The 22630-nt window shown below is 41.5% G+C and overlaps 1 protein-coding gene across 4 annotated transcripts; it reads left to right on the forward strand.

Annotated features, from left to right (window-relative positions):
• The first annotated feature begins 556 nt into the window (after window positions 1-556).
• On the forward strand, window positions 557-19461 carry LOC117770620 (trafficking kinesin-binding protein 1-like). 4 transcript variants are annotated; one of them, XM_034600253.1, is made up of 20 exons: window positions 557-895; window positions 3413-3512; window positions 3609-3908; window positions 4642-4836; window positions 8407-8483; window positions 9983-10099; window positions 10315-10415; window positions 10911-11016; window positions 11115-11193; window positions 11307-11437; window positions 11522-11596; window positions 11768-11905; window positions 11998-12074; window positions 13023-13271; window positions 13573-13847; window positions 15593-15711; window positions 16205-16412; window positions 16510-16615; window positions 17044-17169; window positions 17463-19461. In XM_034600253.1, exons 3-20 carry the CDS (start codon window positions 3821-3823, stop codon window positions 18055-18057), a joined length of 2862 nt encoding a protein of 953 aa, XP_034456144.1. In that variant the 5' UTR covers window positions 557-895; window positions 3413-3512; window positions 3609-3820; the 3' UTR covers window positions 18058-19461. The 4 variants fall into 4 exon arrangements, with proteins under 4 accessions (XP_034456144.1, XP_034456145.1, XP_034456146.1 ...); XM_034600254.1 differs by lacking the exon at window positions 3413-3512; XM_034600255.1 differs by having other exon boundaries at window positions 557-891; window positions 3413-3908.
• The last annotated feature ends 3169 nt before the right edge of the window (window positions 19462-22630 follow it).

Genomic DNA, 22630 nt, shown 5'->3' on the forward strand with positions numbered 1-22630 from the left:
TTTATTTTTCTGTGTAGAGATTTGAGCCCTTATTCTATTATTTATGTCCATGGATTGTATGTTAAGATGAACGACATGCCTGCTCCTGAAAAGTGAAGCTAAAGCATTATGATTTCCACCTGCTTCCTCCATGTTAGCAGATGGGACATGAACCAAACTATAAAAACTAAAGTTTAATCCAATATCAATCAATTACATTTTTCTCAAAAAAATTACTTCTGTCATTTTAGGTGGTTCTTTTCACACTGATGTTTGTTCAAGTCAGCATTTTCCCAGAAGTCTTGGGTTATAATAGCAATTCGATTCTATAAAAACAAGGTGAAATGTCATGATTCACAGCAAACAGTCTTGTGTCTTGGTTTTTCTGGATAATTCTACACAAGAATATCTTCAGACTGGTGTGGATATATATATATATATGTGCTTTAAAATTTAAACATACGTAAAGCATGATTTAGAATTTTTATTAAAACCTTAAAATTCCCACATTTACTTATTTTGTCTGAGAAGAATGTCAAAGAGGGAGTTTATTGTGAAGGCAGCACCCGGAAGTCGTGTTGCCCTCCTTTCGTGCAGCTTGATGGTGGTGAGGGGAGAGAGGGGGGAGTCAGGGGGAGATGGCTGCAGGGAGGCAGGAGTGGACCGGGTCAGGAACAACTGAAACCAAACTAAGGTGACCTTGATCATCTGGAGCTGTGAGGAGGATCCAGCCGGCGTGTGCGCGCTGCTGCCCGGCCTGCACACACACACTGAGCCCGTGTCTACCTGCTCATCCTGGTGGGGAACAGCCATCATCTGCCCGTTATCCCGCCTGTCTGTCCGGTTACTTAACCGCACCTCAGTCCCCTGCTGGATCTTTTATTGTGACACCGTGTGGACCTTGTCTCCTCTGTGTGTGAGTATTTATCTCTGTATGTCTGCTTTCACCGTTTTAATGGCGATGTCATGCATCATGAGGTCAGCTGATCATGGGTGGTTTGTGTGAGATCACAATGTGACACTGTTGAGGACAAAACCCAGATCTGAACCTGCAGATGAAACCACGCCCTCAGACACAATCCGACTAGCATTGTTTGTGCCACATGCATGAATGAACCGTGGGCTACTTCTACTACACTGTCATCATCATCATCATCATCATCATCATCATCATCATCATCATCATAAGCAGCATTTAATGTTGTTTTTTTACACATCCACTCAGCTGCCAGGCCTCTCACCACTTCTTATAACACATTTCACTCCAATGTTACTGTTACTAGTAGACTATAGGTCCATATGTTCGAATCCCATCAATCAAAACACATCTGATATGATCCGTCTACCATACATCACATCTTATCTGTCCCTCACTAATCTAATTTTAACCTTTTGGATTTGCTCTTGTGTTCACATATGAAATACTGTTAGGTGTCTCTTAACCTGAGTTTAAAGGTTCAGTGTGTAGGATTTAGTGACATCTAGTGGTGAAGTTGCATGCTGCAGCTGAACACCCCTCACCTCACCCTCCCCTTCCCAACATGAGAGAGAACCTGTGGTATCCTTCAGTTGTCATAACAACTCAAAAGGTGTTTAGTTTGTTCAGTCTGGGCTACTGTAAAAAACATGGCGGCCTCCGTAGAGAGGACCCGCTCCTGATGTAAATATAAAGTATTTTGTAAAGGGGCCATTCTAGGGTAAATAAAACAAGAATTCTTATCATTTAGATGAAACACACTAGTGAAAACATCACTAGGATTATATTATATTAAATCTCTGCCAATAGATCCCTTTCAGCTAAATCTTACACACTGAACCTTTAACCTTGATTTTACCTTTTCACTAATATTATGTTACATATGTTGTATTAATAGGTGTTTGTGTCTCCTGATCTAATTTTAAAGCTTGATTTTATATAGAAAAATCATGTGTTTATTTGCGAAATATTGTAAGGTGTCCTTGGGTGTCTAGAAAGATGCTGTGATTTTTTTTAAATTATTAATATAAATTATATTGTATCAATTATGGTAAAAATTATTACTAGACAAACATTTTCATATCAGTCGATATCGATAATTATCATGATAAATGTCACATTATTATTATTATAAGGCTAAACCCTTATAGATTTAAACTCTTCTTTATTCCATAGTGTCAATATTACTTACTCTGATTATCATAACTACTTACTGCCACTTTAGTTCAGCATTAGTTTACTGTCCCATGTAACTTTTCACTTATATGTTTTTTAGATTAAATTATGTGATTGTTTTATTCTCTGTATTGTAATATATGTTTTGTTACTGAAATCTGGAGCAAACTGGAACTAGAATTTCCCTCCGGATTAATTTATTATCTTATGAGCAGAGAACTACAAACACTTAAAAACAGCAAAACATTTTACAAATCTGAGGTCGATCACTTATATGTTACACCTCCTCACTGTGCTTACACAATGCATTATATCGATATATATTAAACTTTTGTTATATTGCTATTGATGAAAATCCTCTTCCAATAATTATTGTTATTGTTTTATTGTCCACATCTGCTGTGATTTTAGAGATTGTAGGCGGACACTGGTTTGTTAATGTCACCACACATGACTTCTTATCCCAAATCTGAATGTGGAATACTTCCCTTATGAATCTGAACTCATCACTTATCCACAGATGATGTAATCCATGAAATGACCACTTGTATTTAACACTAGTCTTGAGTACAAACTGCCGCAATGAGAAAGACATCCCAAGGTTGTGGCGCTGCTGCACAGAGACCAGACCACGTGCGAGAACATCAGCTTCATCTATTGCTGTTGTCGTGCATGTGCTTGTCAGTTATAGAAAAACATTCTATGTCAGATGCACTCATACATCACTGCATGTCTGCTTTCTCACGCACAAGCACCTATTCATGCAGCAGACACTCATGCATATGCACACAAGCATCGTTTCCGCCTTGATTTATATTCTGTCAGCCGTCGCTCACTGTTTGATCGGACACTCAGGTGCATTTCATGATGCACATCTGTGTTGTGTTCGCTGACAGTAGATCTGCAGTGTAACACAGATCCCTGCAGAAACATAGCAGGACGCTGCAAGGTCATGGCGAGCACTGGTGTGTTCACCTCAGACAGACGACTCAGGACCAAACTTCACTCAATGCTGCTCCAGAGGCCTGGGGCTGTGGAGAAGGTCTTCCTGTTTGGTTTGCTGAGGTGATGGATGGTTACAAAGTTTGTTGAGCATCTTTTGAAAAGACATTTACTGAACCTCCTCTGCAGTTCTACCTGCCGTCTGAGCTCCCATGATGGGAAGCAAGGAAAAACGATTTCCCGTACCTGGATCCATTAAGTTATACAGTCTCATTATATCATGCTATTATCAGGAGTCGCTCTTAGCCCTCATCTGCCTTCTCGTTCTTTTCCCGACAGATGAGAAGTGGTGTCTGCAGCGGACGGGTTTTGAGTTATGCAGATCGCTGGCAGGCGGCACGCTGCAGAGTCAGCAGCAGCACTTGAAGTTGAAGACTCTGTAGGGAAAGAGAAAGATGCATTGATCAGTGTGGGTTACATCAGCACAAATATCCGTATGGTTCTGTAACTCTTCCTCACCCGTCTCTTCACCCAGGTGTCTGTATCTGCTGCGTCGCTCTGACCTGCTGATCCGGTGGAGTGCGGAGCTCCAGAGGCCCATGGCCCCTGTTTCTCTCCGCCAGTGAGAGGTGAGCCAAGCTGGCCTCCCCGGCCCCCTCCCTGCCCCCGGCCCCGGACCCGGACCTGGACCTGGATCCGGATCCGGACCCGGACCCGGACCCGGACCCCGAGCCTGAGCAGCGGCACATGCACGAGGAGGAGTATGTGAGCGAGAGAGAGCCCATCGACACACACCCGGTGACGCCTGACTGCAGGGACGCCGAGACAATCACAGGTTCTTGTTTGTGTGTCTGTCTCTGTCTGTCTGTCTGTCTGTGTGTGTGTGTCTGTCTGTCTGTCTGTGTGTGTGTCTGTGTGTGCATGAAGGTCATGAGGAATTACTGCAGGAAAACATCAAGCTCAAAACAAAAAAAATTGTTTATGTTATAAGGTGTTTTATTCACTGTTCTTTCAAGGAGATATATTATTACAAAATATTCAGCAGTTTTTTTGGTTTGAGCTCAATTTTAATTTCTTAATTTTTTTGTAATATCTAGCACTTTTATTTCTAAAAATACCGAACAGTACTATTTTTAGTACTTTTATCTTCACTGTCATATCTGTGCAGTAACAGTGATGCTGCCACAAAGAGCCACTGTCCCAGCTGGTGTCAGTTTATATCAAATGAACGCTAAATTATTGTATTCATGTAACCACACATCCAGAGATGGCAGATGTGTTTATAATTTTCACTGAATTAAAAGTATTAAAAACAAAATGTTCTTCAAGTTTAAAACTAAGTAGAAGCAGTGCATGAATGTTACGGCCTGGTCGCAAACCTTCACCTTTAATTCTGGAGCGAGGCAAATCACAGCGGGGTCTCACGTGAGATCAAATTTGGTGAACTTTGAACCACGATACTCTCTTCGCATTCACATATATGTTACCGCACCCTAGTCTCCATCTTTCACTGTATCAGTTCCTCTACCAGGCTGCTGTGTTCTCACTTTCTTCTCTGTGATGTTCAGATGTGTGCAACAGCACTGACCTGCCAGAGTTTGAGATCATCAGTCTCCTGGAGGAGCAGCTGCCGGTGTACCGTCTGCGGGCCGACACCGTCTATGGCTACGACCACGATGACTGGCTGCACACTCCTCTGGTTGCGCCGGACGCCAGGCTCGACCTGACCACCGAGCAGATCGAAGAGACCCTCAAATACTTCTGTAAGTTTGGCAGTGATGGGAACACATACAGCGTATGTCAATCTCCAGTGATGCTGATGCTCCTGAGGAAGCGTGCAGGAACTTTTTGGTCATCTTATTTCTAAGTCAGACAGTGGACATGTAGTAAAAAGTATTAACATATTGCATTAACTCCTAATACATATTGCATTAACTCCTAATACATATTGCGTTACTTCCCGATACATATTGCATTACCTCGCAATAGTTTCCTTCTTCTATTTCTTCTGTAGATCATTTCCGATCATCTTCTCCCAGCGCAACCCTGCAGTATGGAATTAAATTTACTTTGAATTGGGCGTGAAGCATGCTGATATAGTACTAATGCTCAACAGGCCTGGTTGTGGAAGTAAACTTGAACAAAATCCAGAGCTCTCCAGTAGAACACAGTACAGTGATCTGCAGGATGCAGGACAACTGCAGGGACACAGACGACTGCACACTTATAATGAAATGATGATGTTGCATGATAACAGGAAATAATTTCAAGATAAAGCAAAACATATTGCGGGGTAACACAAAATTAATCCTCAATTTAATGTGGGGAAAGTAGGTATAGGGAAAGAAACAAATTTAACAACTGTAAAGATACATTTTACAGACAAATCCTTCATAAAACAAAAAAGTATTAAAATCAGTAAATCTATAGAGAAATGGGGTTTAATATTACTATTAATATACAATTTTTGTATTTTGTACAATTAAAACTATACTAAAAATAACAAATAAAAGCTGATAAACACAACACCTCCTTGGCAGAGGTAATAAGTGTTTTTGGTTTGATGAACCATTTCTGTAGCAAGACTTTAAAAGCTACAACTGAGTGATGGTATTAGAGTCAATGTTTAAATGCTAAAAGTTTTTTTTCTAAACTTCTGAGTTATGTAGATAATGTTGAATACTCTGGTTATATATTGAGGTAAAAAGACACTGAGGTATTTCTTTGGTCTAAAGTGGGTCAGAACCTGGTCGAATATTTTATTTCAAACCCGTAAATGATCCAAACTGTATATATCAAGATAACATTAAAACAAATAACGGCTCCACTCACTGGCCCGGGAAGATCAATATATTAACTGTGGATTAAGATCATTTTTGTTCCTCCACTAATGCACCGGCTCAGAGGGAAGAAGATGAACTGTCTGCAGAGGCTTTCTCATATAAACAGTTAAGAGAGTTTGCAGTTAATATCGATTCCTCTTCTGTTTGTTTATTAAATAGAGCTTAAAATGATCTGAGGACAGTTATGTGAAAACATAAAAACCATTAGCTCAATAACATAGGCAATGTTTTGTCTGTTACAGATAAAACACGTCTGTTACTGAATATAATAAGATTCAATCAGATTTTTTTTATATAAGTGTCACTTCTTACTTTTATCTACATTCTTGTTTGTCCTTTCCTGTGTTGATATTATTGTAATATCAGTCTCCCTCCACAAGGTGGTGCCGTTCCACTATCTTCTTGTAGTCTCTGTGTTTCTGTGTTTGTTCTCTGGATGTTTTGAACCATCAGTGTTTTGACTCCTGTTGGGTTTTAATCGACCGTTTGCTGAATTTTCTTCCTCAGTGATTTCTCTGTGATAGATATTAGGTAGTTTTAAATTCTTCTGAGCATATTTCATGCATCTTATTTTCAAACTTCTTCATGATCTCCACCAGGTTTTCACATTTGACCATTTGTTTGTAAGTTTGCGTGTTTGTTTGTAAGCAAGATTACGCAAAAAAATATTGGACAGGTTACCATGAAACTTGGTGGAATGATGGATCAGGACGGAACCCATTAACCTTTGGTCCAGATCTTGATCAGGGGACAGGTGTGAGATAGGGCGTTTTTTGACATTTTCCCTGACATTTTCCCTGATTTCTCATGGATCTTGATGAAAAAAGATTAAGCACATTTAGTGGAACAATATCCAGGAGTATGTGAAATTTGGTTAGGCTTGATTGAATTTAAGGGGACTGTATGTGCTCGACTGAGTGTCATTCTAGTTTCTAGTAAATTGCTACCGGCCCGTTTCTTGTACTTCAAGTTGGAAATGAATCTTTCCATTGTTTGACAGGCAGTAATTTTCCCTTCTATACAATAGACATGAGATTCTTCACCGTGAACATTTGATTTAAACTAAGTAATATATTATTTTTTGTAAACTATCATGTTTTAAGGATTTTGTTTGTTTGTTGGCATTGTAGAGCAAGGAAGTGTATTACATAGAAATATTGTGTGTGTGTGTGTGTGTGTGTGTCCGTGCATGTGTCAGGGGGTCTTTTTGTGGATGAGGGTAACCATAGCAACAGATGCTGGAGGCAGATACACGTGCAGTGGGTCTGCACCGAGCAGTGGACAGAAGAAGTGAGGGAATGATAGAAAGGTGAGAGAAGTCAGCACTTATAGACTAAGAGAGGAGCCCACGCCACATCCCTCTCTCTGATTGGCTCTTTCTTCCTCCATCTTCCAATCTCTCTTGTCTGATCAAAAACCAACTACTACCTCCGCCTCCCTCACCTCAGCTGCTGCGGAGCTCTTTCCAAAACAGATGTGCACTCCCTCTCATCTCTCTGCCTCCCTCGCACTCTCTCACGGGGCGTCCCTGTGGGCGGAGGGTAATTCAGGCTCAGGGCTCTGTTATATTGTACAGAAGCTGAAAAGGAGGAGAGGGAGAGGGAGAGAGAGAGAGAGAGAGAGAGAGAGAGAGAGAGAGACAGTGAATGGATCTGTATTTGGAACGGTTGTCATGTCTGCTTGTTGTTCATCGGGAAGCCAAGGGAAGAGATGGACAGCGAGGGCAGGATGGAGGGATTAGCGAGGGATGAATGTGAGCTGGATGACTGGTACTGTAAGGAGGAAAAGAGAGGTAAAGTGCATGTCATGAATACAGACAAGAGAGACACGTCTAATATGATTCAATATATGATCAGTTTGATCGTGGCATACTATGATTTGATTATTGTAGCATATCGTATCGCATCATCCTCATTAAGAGGATTTTCCTGAAGCTTATTATAATTTGGTTCAACAGCCCTAGTGCACATGCACACACACACACACACACACACACACACACACACACACACACACACACACAAAACACACACACACACACACACAAGCAAAAACAAACAAACACACACTCTCATGCTGTGTCTGTGTAAACCTGAGTGGATCATAACTTAAATTCGGCTCATTTAAATGTGCTTTAATAACAACAGTTCAGTGGGTAACAGGATTACAGAGGTTTACCATAACACACTCAATAACTCTGTACAGCATGTTATTGATTCACACTCTAAACCGATATCCGCTGTCACCTCAGGGCAACACAGCCAATTGTTGTGCGCCATGGAAAACAACCCCTTCCCCTTTAACTGCTGCCCTGCTTTGTCATCTAAACATGGCCCGTCCGTCACCTCCGAGAGGATGACTCTGTAAACTCTCTGTGTTCCATATTGTGGCTGTGTGTGTGTGTCATGGTAGATGTGATGAGTAGAGGGCTCACAGGGTGATACTTGTCGCCTTCTCCTCACTCTGTTTGTGTGTTTTGTGTTTCTACAGTGCTATGTGCAGACAGAGTGGGCCAGATGACGAAGACGTACAGTGACATCGATGCTGTCACACGTCTGCTGGAAGAGGTGAGACGGTCTTTTTACGTCAGGGCTGAGCGGAAAAAAACAAAAACAATCATTATCGCCATGTAATTTTCATCGATAGCGATATAATAAAAGATAAATTGATCGATATTCTATTCTATATTGCTATTTGTGCATTGTGCAAGCACAGGTTTATCAAGTGTTTGTCATTCTCAGCTCATAAAGAAGACTTTAAAACCACAACCCTCACTCAATGAGCCTTAAAACTTGAAAGAAATATTAATTTGACATTTATCGTGATAATAATCTATATTGATCATTTTTATCTTGATAAAAGTTTTGGCCATATTGTCCAACCCATCCGAGTAATGCTGCAGCAGATCCGATTCTGCACTCCTGCACTTTATTTATTTATGTATTTAAAAGGGACAGTGTTCAGCTCAAACATAAATGTCACCATGTGATGCACTGTACCAGAATACCTGATTAAACCAGAGAGCAACAAGGCTACAGTCAGAGTAGAAACAACACACACAATTATGCAAATGAAGCACATTACAAATGTATGTTTGTAAAGTAAAGATGAGTCTTGAAGGCCCTCACATAGAATATAAAAGTCAGTGGGTGCAGAGCTGAGCAGACGTTGTTGTGGTTCATTTGTTTGTTTGCTGCCCCTCACATCACCAGTCAGGATGTTCCATTGATTTGCGGCCGTCACAGATAAAGCTGATTGCCCAAATGCAGTGTGGTGGAATGGTGCTGTTTGGTGCAGGATTTTCTGGAGGATCTAGAGAACAGAACAGAATAGAAATAAAGTTTAACTGGCTGTGCTGTCCAACACCAAATCATGAAGTGGAGGCACGGCACAACCATTTCAAATTCTTACAGACCAAGAACAAATTTTTATTCAGTATCAGGCCAAGATATTTTATCAGTGGCTGTCAATCCCTTCACCTCTGATGTGAATGTCCCCATTAGAAGGTTTTTCTATGGTTTACCATTTTTACGGGCTCAATAATAGAGGACCCTAACACTAACCCTTGTGGAGCACCTATTGTACACTTCATGGACAATGCATCACAAATTTAAACACATTGTATCTTATTAAATGTGAGATAAGGACATCCATGCCAGTGCGACAGGCAGTTTCCACAGTAATGTTCCCACGTGATTGACTGAATCGGATACTTTTCACAGATCTGAAAATACAGTTAAATACAGTTCAAATATCGTTATGTAACTTAATAAACATGGTGTGAAAATTGGAAGACATTTTGGGAGGAGCTGATAATTTTCTCTGGGCTGTTGCATGCATCAGTTTCTTTTTTGTAATTTTGTCTTTTGTCAACGCACACACAAACACACACACACACACACACACACACACACACACACACACACACACACACACACACACACACACGACACCTGCAAGAGTAAATGTATTCTGGTAATGTTGTATTGTGCAATTTTTGGGTGTCGCAGTTCTGAATGTCAGCTACATCATCTCCTCTGTTGTCTTCGTACTTTCCATCCAACAGAAAGAGAGAGACTTGGAGTTGGCTGCAAGGATCGGCCAGTCGCTTCTTAAGAAGAACCGAATTCTGACTGAGCAGAATGACTATCTAGAGATACAAGTGGCACATATCACAGAGGAGGTCTGCACACATGCACACACACTCACACACACACTCACACACACACACACACACACACACTCACACACACACATGCACTCACACAAACACACACACCGGATTATGACATTAGATTGATAGTTGTGCAGCAGATCCTACACCAGATACTTACATACAGACACACATTGTAATACACACATACAGGAGTTGTGAAGTTACGATGTGACCTCTTCCAGGTGGCCCAGCTGCACCATGAGTTGAACCTGAAGGACGAGCTGCTGCAGTTTTACACCATCGCAGCTGAGGAGAGCGAGGACGAGTCCAGCAGCTCCCCAACGTGAGCATCCGTTCTTTGTTCACTAACATCTGTAAAAAGATGATATTGTGTTAGTTTTTTTTCTTTACTTATTTAATAAGGACAGTGCTCATTAATCAACAGACAAAATACTTTCAATGAGCCAGTTTTTACAAGGCAACCTGAAATAAACAAAATCTTGTCTTATATAATAGCAATTATCCATGGATAATTCATGTGCATTATACATAAAATCCAAACTAACTGTACAACAAACCCACGATTAAAACACTATGGTTGACTACACCTGATAAAAGCAAGCAAATAATCTGTGATTAAACTACATTATACAAATCCAACAACACAATGTGACAGTCAGATACATTACAAAGCCACAGGTATGCATGTACATTTAATCACAAGTTTTGGAATGCAAAACAGCAAAACAAGCAATGTGCTGAACACACACCAGTTCAAACTGAATACGTATGCACTGACCTTCTGTGAGTCTCAGTCCTGCTCTGTCTTCATCTGAAGGGGTAAGAGGAGTAAAGTGGGGGCCGCCTCAGGAGGCTTTGTGAGCGACACACTGCAGAGGAAACTCAAAGACCTGGAAGAAGAAAACCTGTCGCTCCGCTCAGAGGTTTGTCTCCACACACTGATAACAGCAGCACACACACACATTGTAAGAGAAGTGCACATTGCTTGGAGTGTATTGTAAAACTAGATGTCTGCATGTAGGCTCACCATCTGAAGTCAGAGACTGAAATCTATGAAGAAAAGGAGCAGCAGCTCGTGAACGACTGTGTGAAAGAGCTCAGTAAGTTTTGTGTCTATCTCCTTTACACTGTTTTCATGCATATTCTTTCTACGGAGGGACATTCGTTCCCTCTCAGAGGTTGAAAGAGACTCTTGCTCCCTCTGTCCTTCCAGGGTCGTCCAGTCTCCAGATCTCTGCCATCGCGGAGGAACTGGCTCGTAAGACCGAGGACGCCTCCAGACAGCAGGAGGAGATCACACACCTCCTCTCTCACATAGTGGATCTGCAAAAGAAAGCCAAATCTGTGAGTATCCGTACGGACACAAATGTGATTATTATTATGCTCTGGTGGTTTTACTAATTCAAACCTGCACGTATGTGTGTTTAGTTTGCAGTGGAGAATGAGGAGCTCTCTCAACACCTGCTGGCAGCTAAAGATGCTCAAAGGCAGCTGACAGCGGAGGTAACTTCCACTTCACTGCACTGTTATGATCGCAATTTCTTTTCTTACCAAACTGTTTTCAGAATAACATGACTTCGCTGTAAACACTGTATTTGTCTTAATGTTGTCATGATACCAGACTGTTATATTGTTGTATTAACTGATGTTAATACCAAATCTACGATGCAACAGCTGCAGGAGTTGGAGGGGAAGTACCTCGAGTGCATTGAGATGCTGCATGAAGCTCAGGAGGAGCTGAAGAACCTGCGGAACAGATCCTGCACGGCAGGAACCCCTCGGCGCTACAACACGCTGGGACTGTACCCGATGGTGAGGGAGTGTGGGTGTGTGTGTGTCTGTGTGTGTGTGTGTGTGGTTTACGTGACCCATCTTCCATTTCTTCATGAGTTTTTGTGTTGCAGGATTCTCTGGCTGCTGAGATTGAGGGAACGATGAGGAAGGAGATGAGTCTGGAGGACCCTGAGTGTGAAGAACTGAAGTATGGATACAGTACTTAGCATTTCACTGAAACTACAGGGACTGTGCAGAATACAGCAATATTATTTATTTTTTGCTTTTTCACAGTATTAAAAAATAAAATAAAACAGATAATAACTACAGTAGAGCGCTTACCTCCACCAAGTATGAATAATCTTACACCTAGTTCTTATTATAGAAATATAAAAGAAAAAGCATTTATTTGTCATCAAACTTAGTTTAAGAACGTGAAAAAGAAGAAATCCTGTATCTGCCCCTTACAATCCACACTGAAATGGAATGAATGTTTCTCAGGACCAGGCCCCAGCCCTCCCACAGGTCTGGCGGAAATTGATTCAGTAGTTTTTGTATAATCCTGCTGACAAATAAACAAACAGACAAACAGACACTGGTGAAACTATAACATCCTTGGACGTAACGATTGAGTACCGATGATACTATTGTTTAGACTAAAGTTAGGTAAAATTTGCATTTTCAATATGTGAGAGACACCAATTACTATAAAAAGTTAAAAAAACAAAAGTAAATGCAAAAATAATTAATTGGGTAACAGTTTCAGTTCTGGAAAAAACAAACAACTGTGTAGGTTACCTTCCCTTTTTGAAAATGAGCAAAACTGCCCATAATTTGAAATCGTCATGTGTGTTTTGTCATATGTTTTTATGAATCTATGACAAATTATGGTCTTAACTCATAATCTTAAAGGTGGTAAGGTAGCTCATGCACTTGATCCTGCAGAGAGAGTTATAGGATACTGTGATGTGTAGTTTAGATGTTGGATGCCAAAATGTTTGCAGTTCTTTGATTCATTGAGGTTTAACTCCTAAATACAAAAACATCCTGAAAAGCAGATCTGCCCTGTGTATAATAGCGAATGTTGCATAGAGAAGATGTTATTGACTAGCTGCAAATGGCTCGGGTTAATGCTCTCGTTTCTGATTGTTTGCAGAACCCATCGCAAGCGCGTCTTTGAGACGGTCAAGAACGTCAACCAGACTGTGCGTCAGCGTTCACTGACTCCGACCAGCGCCAACATCCCAGGCTCCAACCAGTCTCTGTCCGCACGGACGTCACCTCAGTCCAGCGGCCTCTCCACGCCCCACTCCAGCATATATGGTGTTGACATCAGCGGAGACGGCGCTGCCCTTGACAACCGCACGCAGAGCATCCTAATGGAGACGGCATCTAATCAGGATGGGTGAGAAGAAGTGAACTTTATCAATTAAGAAATGAGAGGGGAAGTTGTTGTTTAGATTTCTGCAGGAATCAGAGGGCGGAGAAGTGTCTTTTTTAATTGACTGATATAATAGCAAAAGTTGCATAGAGATAAAAGAAAATAAACTCTTGTGTCTGATTGTTGATCCATCGCAACCACATCTTTTAGACGGTCAAGGACGTCAAAAGACAGAAGTGTCTTTTTGAGTTGACTGATATGATGATCTTAAGATTGGAAAAAATATTCTTACCCTTTGTTGTCTGTTGCAATCCTGCTCTGACAGCAGGGGCCGGGAGAAGAAGGCGAACGGTGCTGAGGACCTGAGGGTGGCCCTGCGCCGCCTGTCTCTGCGTCGACAAAACAACCTGAGCGAGAGGCGCTTCTTTGTAGAGGAGCGGGAGCGAAGCAAGGGCGGACACGGAGGGATGCACGATGCTCTGGGCCAGGAGAGCGGGTTGACGCCCTCAGAAAGCATCATGTCCCTCGGGAACCTCCACCTGTGGGCCACACGAGGGCCCTACCTCCCAGACAAACTCCAGATCGTCAAGCCACTTGAAGGTGAGGGAGAGAGGGAGCGAGGCAAGGTGGGGAGGAAGGGGGAGGCGGAACTGCACAGGGGAGTCGGGGCAAAGAAAGGGAGCAAGCGAGGCTGGGGAACGGAGAGGGAGAGTAGGAGGGACAGCCACGGGCAGACGCTCGAGGGGGAGAAGGAGAAAGGATGGGGGTGGGCGAGGAAGACAGGAGCTGGGATAGAGAGGGAGAGGGGAAGGAGGTGGGCCGGGAGCATGAAGATGAAGGGAGCGAGGGAGAGGAAGGAGAGGCCTCTGTCGCTCATGCTCTTTAACTCTTTCTGGTCTCTGATGCATCATCACAAGTCAGGCAGCTTCGCATCTCCACACAGCTACTACAAAGACACACAGCCCAGAGGCTGGCTGTAGACACAGAGGGGGAGAGAGGGGATGGCATTCTGGAATACAGACAAACAGGTGTAAGATAAGGAGGAGATATTCAACCTTTATTTTAACTCGGGAATTCTTACAATATAACCAAGTAAGGAAAATAAAGAAAGCATTCCAAGACACAAAAAAGAGAAATTTGTCAAATAGCAAAAACAAGAGCAAAGGTCCTCGGAATAAATACAGTACACACAATCTTATTTAAACCAAATGAATTTTCTTAAACAAGAACAACTGCAGGTAAAATATGGTGATATAAAAAATTGCCTGAAGGATAAAAATGAGTTGAGCTATAGGTTGTTCAGTATGTTGCAGGTCCTGGATTTAGCTCAGTAAAAACACCTGCAGTGTTTGGTGAGAGTCCACATGTAACATAGAATAAAGTGAAATCTATCCAGGAAGTGTTTATATGAATGTGACCCTGATGTGACATCACTGGATGGGGTCACAGCCCTGTTATAATATTCCCCTGTGTGATCCAGTGTTGAGTTGGCTGCTGCTGCTGGCCTGTGCTGCCCTCTGCTGATAGTAATAAGGGCAGCACATTGCCTATCAAACTTTTAAATCTTCCTACATATATATACTTGCATACTGTATATATATAAAGAAACCCTTCTATTTCCATTTTTACCATATATGTGTTTATTTTTAATTCCTAAATATGCATGATTCTTTCTTTATGTGAGGTTTTATTATTTATTCATTCATTTATGACTTCCTCTGTTATTCTGTATGCTGATTTTTTTCTTTGTTATCATCTCAGTTCCAAACTGAGACTAATAAAACCCTTTTTTCTCATTCTAACTGCTCCTCCATTTCATTTCTTTTTCACCTTATTCCTCAACTCTTCTAGTGTCTCTGTAGTGCTTCCATCTTTGTGCGTCACCCACTTCAGCCAGATGAGGTTTATGCTGTTATATTCCTCTGAACTTGTTCTTTTTTATGGATAATTTATCATATAAGACAATAATAAGTAGTTATTCATATTAAATGCATAGTGTAAGTACCCGTCTATGATACATGATATGTACTTTATTAAAATTATTAATAATAGCTGTCAGTTTGTCCCTGTGCCAAAATCACACAACCAATTTTTATCTTTGATAAATAACTTGATGATTAAGATTCCAATCTAATAATTTATAATCTTTTAACTAAAACCACAGGACACTGTTTGATATTATTGGGCAATGCTTTTAAGTCTTTTTAGGAAAACTACTTATCAATCTGATAGTAAAACAACCATTTACAATTATTGTTATAATAGATATTAATCCAAGTGTTTTATTTTGGACATTAAAAAAAACAGTTGTCTACAAAGCAGATTTATTCATTTCTGTCCTCTAGGCTCTGCCACCCTGCACCACTGGCAGCAGTTAGCACAGCCTCACCTCGGTGTGATTCTGGACGCCAGGCCGGGAGTCGTACCCAAGGGTTACAGACCCCTCGAGCTAGAGCTGGAGCAGGTGGGTGGGTGTGTGTGTGTGTGTGTGTAGACCATGTTCATGATATGCTCATGTCCTTCAAGTGCCTCTTTTACAGTTTATGAAATAATCAGTTGTGTTGCGTTTGTCACGTAACACATAAATAGATAGCTTTATATTATATACATAATTATGTATATATATATATATATATTACTATATGACAGGATGTAATTAGTAATTGTGGTGAGAACCTTTTTATTGCACAAATATAATTGTGAACAATATGAATAAAATAAAGAACATACTGACCAAAACAACTGAGATCTAGTTTCCTAAGTAGCCATTAGACAAGGAAGTTGATGGTGCTTACAAACTTTATTTAGCTATTTTGAATAAATAACAGAAATCTGTTTGATTACTGTATATAGTCTGATTTGACTAATTACTTTTTAAGTACTTGTTCTATTACTAAAGAATGTCTCATAGTATGAGGAGTAATAATTAAAGTAGTAACCCTTGCGTGTCTCTGCAGGTGTATCCATGGGGGGGCTTTGAAGAGGATGAACCAGGTGATCAGTACTTCCAGAATCTGCCCACGTCCTCCGCCTCGGCCTCTCCAGCTGTGCCCTCCACCTCCGGCACCAGCGACACCAACCTCGGGCAGCCTCCACCCAGCCTCGCTCCGCTCTCCCCCTCCCCGCCATCCCCATCGCCACATCTCAGCAACACTGACGCCCTGGGTGAGGACATACAATGCATTTATTTAATGGATGTAAATGTTCACATTGTGGAACCTGTGTGAAACACCTGTGACGTCTGTGTTTGTGCGGCGTTCAGCTGCGTACTACCCAGGTAAATGCATGGCCCACACCAGCTCAACCTACACCTTCACAACCTGTCGGATTCTTCACCCGACGGATGAGCTGACACGGGTCACGCCAAGGTAATTGAATAACAAAAGTCAAACTTTTGTGGCCGCTCAACGTGAGTGTTTCTGTTCATTTATTAATAACCAACAACTACAGAGTTTTGATTTTCTGCTAATATCAGCCATATTGAAATAGACGACTTATTACAAAAGTCCTTATGAAATCATGTGTTTTTATAAGAAAAGTCATCTAAGGATGCACATGTTCCTCTGGCTGGACGAGCGCTTCATTTAAAGTACCTAATAACTTTGTTTAGAAATATATAAAGTTTATGATACATGCAGGTTCTTATGGTTCATAATAAAACTATGGCATCCCCTCATTTCTATGATAACATCATAGAATATGATATCATGAAGGTTGTTTAAATAAGTAAGACTTACCACATTTTCAATGTTTCTAATGATCCTTTCTTCTTGCTTGATAATTAATTGATTTTCAGTCTGAACCCAGTCCCAGCGACGTCCTCCTGTGTGATGACCAGCACTCTGTTGGGCACTCCCGCTGTGACACCCTGCACCCCCCGTAGGCTCGGTCTCAGGCCGTCCGAATCTTCAACCAACCTCAGGCAAGGCTCCAGATAAACCAGGAAACCACTTCACTGTGTTCTTTTTGTTTACAAGTTAGCAGATTGTGTCTTAGTAGCTACTTTAAAAGAGAAATTAACTGTATCACCCCAAGCTTCTTCTTTTTTTCAAAACAAGACATTTAAGTTCAAGCTATGGTTGGAAACATTGCAAAAAAAAGAGGATTGTGTGACTATGATCAACTTTTTGAAGCCTAACTTTGTTTTCGATAAGCTTTACTTTGCAGTGTTACCAGTCGGTATAGCGCTAACCTCCATTTCTCGTGTACCTGCAGAGATGCGACACGCACCACCAGCACCTCTCTGGGGTTGGTGCGCCTTCTCCAGGAGAGAGGGATCTCAGCAGCAATGTATCACCAGAGCCAGGGCCTGGAGCACGGCCAGAGCAGCGGAGGAGTCTTATTCAGCACTTCCATCGCTCCTAACCGAACGCCCAACCCTGACCCTCTGCGCCCCTCCACCCCTCCCAACTCGCCCACGGGGCCTGGAGCTTCAGCCGTGCTGACGTCTGCAGGGTTCGACTTCAATAGCCCTTCTTACGACAACTTCCTGGCCTCTAAACCAGCCCGCTCCATCCTGAAGGAGGTGACTGGGGGGATGAGGGGTAGGCAGAGAGGGCGGGACTGCGAAAGCCAAACGGACGTTAGCGTTACCGTCCAACACCTCAACCTGCTGGATAAGGTGAAACGTCTGGGTGTGGCCGGAGCTCAAGGGGGCAGAGCAATGAGCCCCAGCCCCATGCTGGGGCCTCTGGGTGGGCTTCGCAGGTCCGGCTCCCCTTTCGGGCCTGATGGAATAAGGAGGAACAGGAGTTATCCAGCTATGGTTGGTGCCAGCATGGCCATGAAAGCCCCAGGGCCCCCAGAGTAGTCCGGACTACTGCTGGCCATCTGGGTAGCCAGGCCAGAGCCAGGCAGGGCCGAGGACTGACTGTTGAGCAGTCACCTGGAGCCCAAACTCTGACTGACACTGTTCATACTGTACGACAATGACATGGTACTACTGACTCATCACTACTGTGGTTCCACACTGACACAATCAACTTTACAATACTTTGACGTGGTTGCACCTGCTTTAATTGAGAGCAAAGTAATTTAAAGGGTTAATTCACCCAAAATTCGAAACGCATATATTCTATATATTGTGATTGAACACTAAATTAGTTTTTATGTGCTCAGATTTTGAGATCCCTGAAATGTATAAATGCAACTTTTTTTAAATTTTGCATCTTAGCTCTATGACTAAAAGCGCACTCTGTGTTCTTCCGTTTGACAGATATCTAAACTCTGGGCAAACCTGTTTTATGTAATTTAATTGTATGTAACTGGGTGAACTGACCCAGACGGATAAATCCAAAAACTGTGCAGTCAAAGCTGCAAATATCTCCCACTGCTATCCGCTCACACCCCCCTGCTTCGGAGACTGACTCTGCTGGCTAGATGTAGTACTCCCACTCTCGCCTTATTCTGAATCACATCCACCAAATCCCACACACACTCTGATGTACACAGGTGCACTCTTCAATCTGCCATCGCCCTAGTTGGCTATTTGTCATCACTGTAGCACTAAACCATGCCAATTCATTCTTCCTTAATATTACTGGATCAAAAATTCACATTTTATAAAGAATTGAAAATTTACACCAGATACATGATGACACTCCCTCTCTCCCCTCTCGCCCTAAATCTCTCCCGATCCAATTGGGTTTGAGCCCGACATGTCACTTTCAGCAAATCATTGAATAGTTTTTACGTCTTTATTAAAAGATACATTGATTTAGTTTCCTAATTGGCCATTAGACCAGGAAGTTGATGATGCTTGCACTGGATCAGACGGATCAATACGCTGAAGCTGCAGCTCAGCGAGAGGATGAAGACAGAGACAGGGGAAGTGATTGTGGTTAATCAGCCATAGTGGTCGGACATCTTCCTTAAGTTTTCCAGGGTGAAATGAAGCAATATGTGCCTCGACCATCTGTTTTTGATCATTTGTGTTATTCATGTGTTGGATTAAGGGCGTGAAGTATCTGTCACTATCACTGTTGCATTTGTGTTAAGTTATTTTAAAAACCCTGTCCTGAATTTCAACTTTCTTTCATTTGAGATAATCTGTTGTCACGCACATTATAAATACTGTTCATTGTCAGTGACATGTCAGTGATGACACACTTATTACTATTGTGTGTAGTGCATAACCATGATCCACACATCACTGTAAGTATCGGGGTGAGCATGTAATCAGGGGATTTTTTTCCGAATAAAACTTGTCAAACAAAAGATTGAATGTCATGATTTTCCTCGATATGAAACTGGGGCCAGTCGTGATGAGGAAAAGATCGTCTCCGGCATAAAATGATTACTTACCCTCCTCCAGCAGATGGAGCTCACTATTTTCACAGCAAACAGTCATTACATGAAGCACAGTGCATGTATGTAAGTGTCCATATTGGTGCAGTCATAATCCATCACGCACCGTGTGTCTCTCTTGTGTTACAAGGGATATGATGAGGGCTGCTTATTAAACCCATGTTAGCCACGGGGTGAACGAGAGGTGAGCAATAACCGAAAAATGTCACTCAGGCGGCCCGGGGAGACTAATTGGAGGAAATGAGATCTAACTTCATTTCTAATGTCCCTGACGTCCTCCATATTGGATATCTGTCCCCTCAGAACAACATTTGGAAAAAATCATTTATGACAACACCAAATCAAACACCTCTGTTAAATCAAATCCACTCCCGGGTGTAAATGCGACCGCACTGATGTTTCCCTACAGATGATTTAATCATGAAATGTCTCGTCAACCTCAGGATGAAAACTTTGTTTTATGATAAAATACATGAAAACCTAATGACATCCTCAGCTTTGTTTAGAGCTAATCAGCTAAATGTTGACATGCCAAACTAAGATGGTGAACATTATTACCTCCACCAAGAAGGTACTGTTTTATAATATGTTAGTTAGCTGGATTACATGAGTACCCATAATGGGTTTTTCCACAAAACTTGGTAGAATGAAGTGGTATCGGTCAGAAATGAACCCAGGAATTGTTTTTTCACATTCTTAAACATGGTGAGATATGGTGCTTTTATTTCTGAAAGAATATAGATCTTGAGGCATGAAAAAGGGGGCTGACATATATTGTATGTAATTTGGTGCAGATCCAAATCAAAATTCCAATTTGGTGAATTTAAAACGTGGTTTCCTGAGGGGTCTGTTCTGGTTTGTTTTTTAGCAGGGTTATGGAAAAACCACCAGACAGATTTACATGAAACTTGGTGGAAGGATGCATTATGGTTTAAGGAAGCACCCATTACATTTCAGTGTGGATCCAGATTTGCGTTCAGAGCTTTACGTAGGCTCAGTCAGATTTGTACAATCAGACTGTGTTGTAATAATAATTTTACAAGGATGAATTGTGTTACAACTGACTCATGTTGTTTGGCGGTGTATCCTACGCAGTCTGCTTTTCATTGGCAGTTTAATAGTTATTTTTACCCAAAAGTTTTGAGTCTCAGCTTCACATCAATGTGAAGCTGAGATTGTGTCCTCCTGTGTCAGGCTTTTTTTTCTCTTGCCCACTGCGAGATTAATAATGAGACTAAACAAGTATTTCTAGTTGTTTCCCATTTTCCCCTTGTAACCACTGTCGGTACAAAGCTCACAGGATGAGGGTGGTAGCTTCATATTTACCAAACAGATGTGAGAGTGCTATTAATCTTCTATAATCTGACTGTCAGCATGAAAATAAATCAGTGTATTTGTATTCATTGGTTTGAAATGAGTTTAAAATGTGCTTCTTACTTCTTTGCTCTTGTGTTATGTGCTCCTGGGTGCCAGATGAATTCATTATATGCCGACTTGCATTTTGCAGGGTTTTTTGAGACCGATCCAGAGCATCAAGGATGTAGGAACTCTCCTTTCATTTCAGATGCCAGTAAAATGCTTTTGAACTGACTCATCTGAAGTGAAACAAAGTAAGAGTTGGAGACAGACACAACGGAGAATGCGAGACAGTTTCAGGAAGAGCTCAGACCATCTGCTCATCTACCGTCACTGGATCTTCATTACAGCCACACACTTGGAGCTCATGTTCCTTTCATGAGTGTGCGGCTTCGCCCATTAGGACACAAAGCCAGAGCACTTATGAATGTAAGAGCGCTCCAGTCACTCCATGTAAGACTGCACATGGAATCTTTGACCTTTATATTTTCCTGGCAGACGTCCACATGTAATCGAGATTACGGAATCAGAATAGAAAATATAGACTCAATTTGAAAAAGTTGAATATGTAATGTTATTATATCATAGTTTTTTAGTTTTTTAGTTAGTTTATTGTCGAAAATCTTTTACAATAACTACATTTATTAACTAATGAAAAGAGTGCCTGACACACAACATCTCACTCAAGGACTCTGTGGCAAGGGGGGAAGGAAACAGGGATGAGTCAAGAAGCGAAGGTTCGTCCATACAGCTTTACATTCCTGGAAATTCCACCATCACTTCTACGTCAAAAAGGAGAAACACTATCAGGTTTATCAGCAAAGACTTCAACTTCAAACCTCAGGAAACACTTAGAGGTTAGTTTCCCTCTGAGAGTTTAACTTTTTGGAATCGGTTTGAATTCAATTTTAAAACATTTTCACCGCAGAACTCAACTCATATACATCTGCAACTGTAGCATGGTTGGGTTATGGATGGATTAGCTCATTGGCTAACGTGCAAATGATTAATATGTCAAATGCATTTTATCTGCAAAGAGAATTCTTTGAGATATTTCAAGATGAACTCAATAGAGGAATTTAAACTTTGGTGGCTTCGTAAGTAATCAGATTCAGTGCAGTTTTGCAAACCGATTAATTTTGTCAGTAATTTAGAAGTAATTTGCATAGACTGTATATAAACATGGACAACATGGCTGCTCCCTAAAAGTCAAGCCAAAGCATCTCAATCGCCCCCTAGTGGCTGGCGACATTATAGGTCATAAACCCCACCTCCTCCTTGTTAGTAGATGAGACAAGGACCCAACTAAAAGTACACATCAAATACATTTTTCTTAAAGACGGTTTCTGTCATTTTAGTGACGATTTCTGTGATAGTTCTTATCACACTGATCTGTTTACGTGATACTTTTCCAGTAAGTTTGGTTTTTATTAATTATTTGATGCTATAAAAATGGGGTGAAACATCATGGTTGACAGCTGAGACTGACACGTGATTAGTCAAATGCGTGTATCGGCTGAACCTTGCTACCGCAGCACAGGATGGACGTCCTCAGTGCAAGATGGCAGCATTCGTACTCGAGATATCGTGACTTCATTTCTTGATAGATCCAACACACGCACAAAAGCTCACACACACACACACACACAGTAGAAACATTTGCTGGAGCCTTTAAACCTTTCCAGAGCCTTGAAGTCTTTAGACCTCACCTCTTAAAACAG

This window comes from Hippoglossus hippoglossus, chromosome 11 (assembly GCF_009819705.1).
Source record: "Hippoglossus hippoglossus isolate fHipHip1 chromosome 11, fHipHip1.pri, whole genome shotgun sequence".
NCBI classification, from domain to species: Eukaryota; Metazoa; Chordata; class Actinopteri; order Pleuronectiformes; family Pleuronectidae; genus Hippoglossus; species Hippoglossus hippoglossus.

What these genes read in the sequence shown, in the direction of transcription:
- LOC117770620 (XM_034600253.1), top strand. Translation starts at nt 3,821, where the DNA reads ATGCACGAGGAGGAGTATGTGAGCGAGAGAGAGCCCATCGACACACAC. An exon ending in TCACACGTCTGCTGGAAGAG is followed by an intron (nt 8,484 to 9,982) that starts GTGAGACGGTCT and finishes TCCATCCAACAG; the next exon opens with AAAGAGAGAGACTTGGAGTT. An exon ending in CGCTGGGACTGTACCCGATG is followed by an intron (nt 11,906 to 11,997) that starts GTGAGGGAGTGT and finishes TTTGTGTTGCAG; the next exon opens with GATTCTCTGGCTGCTGAGAT.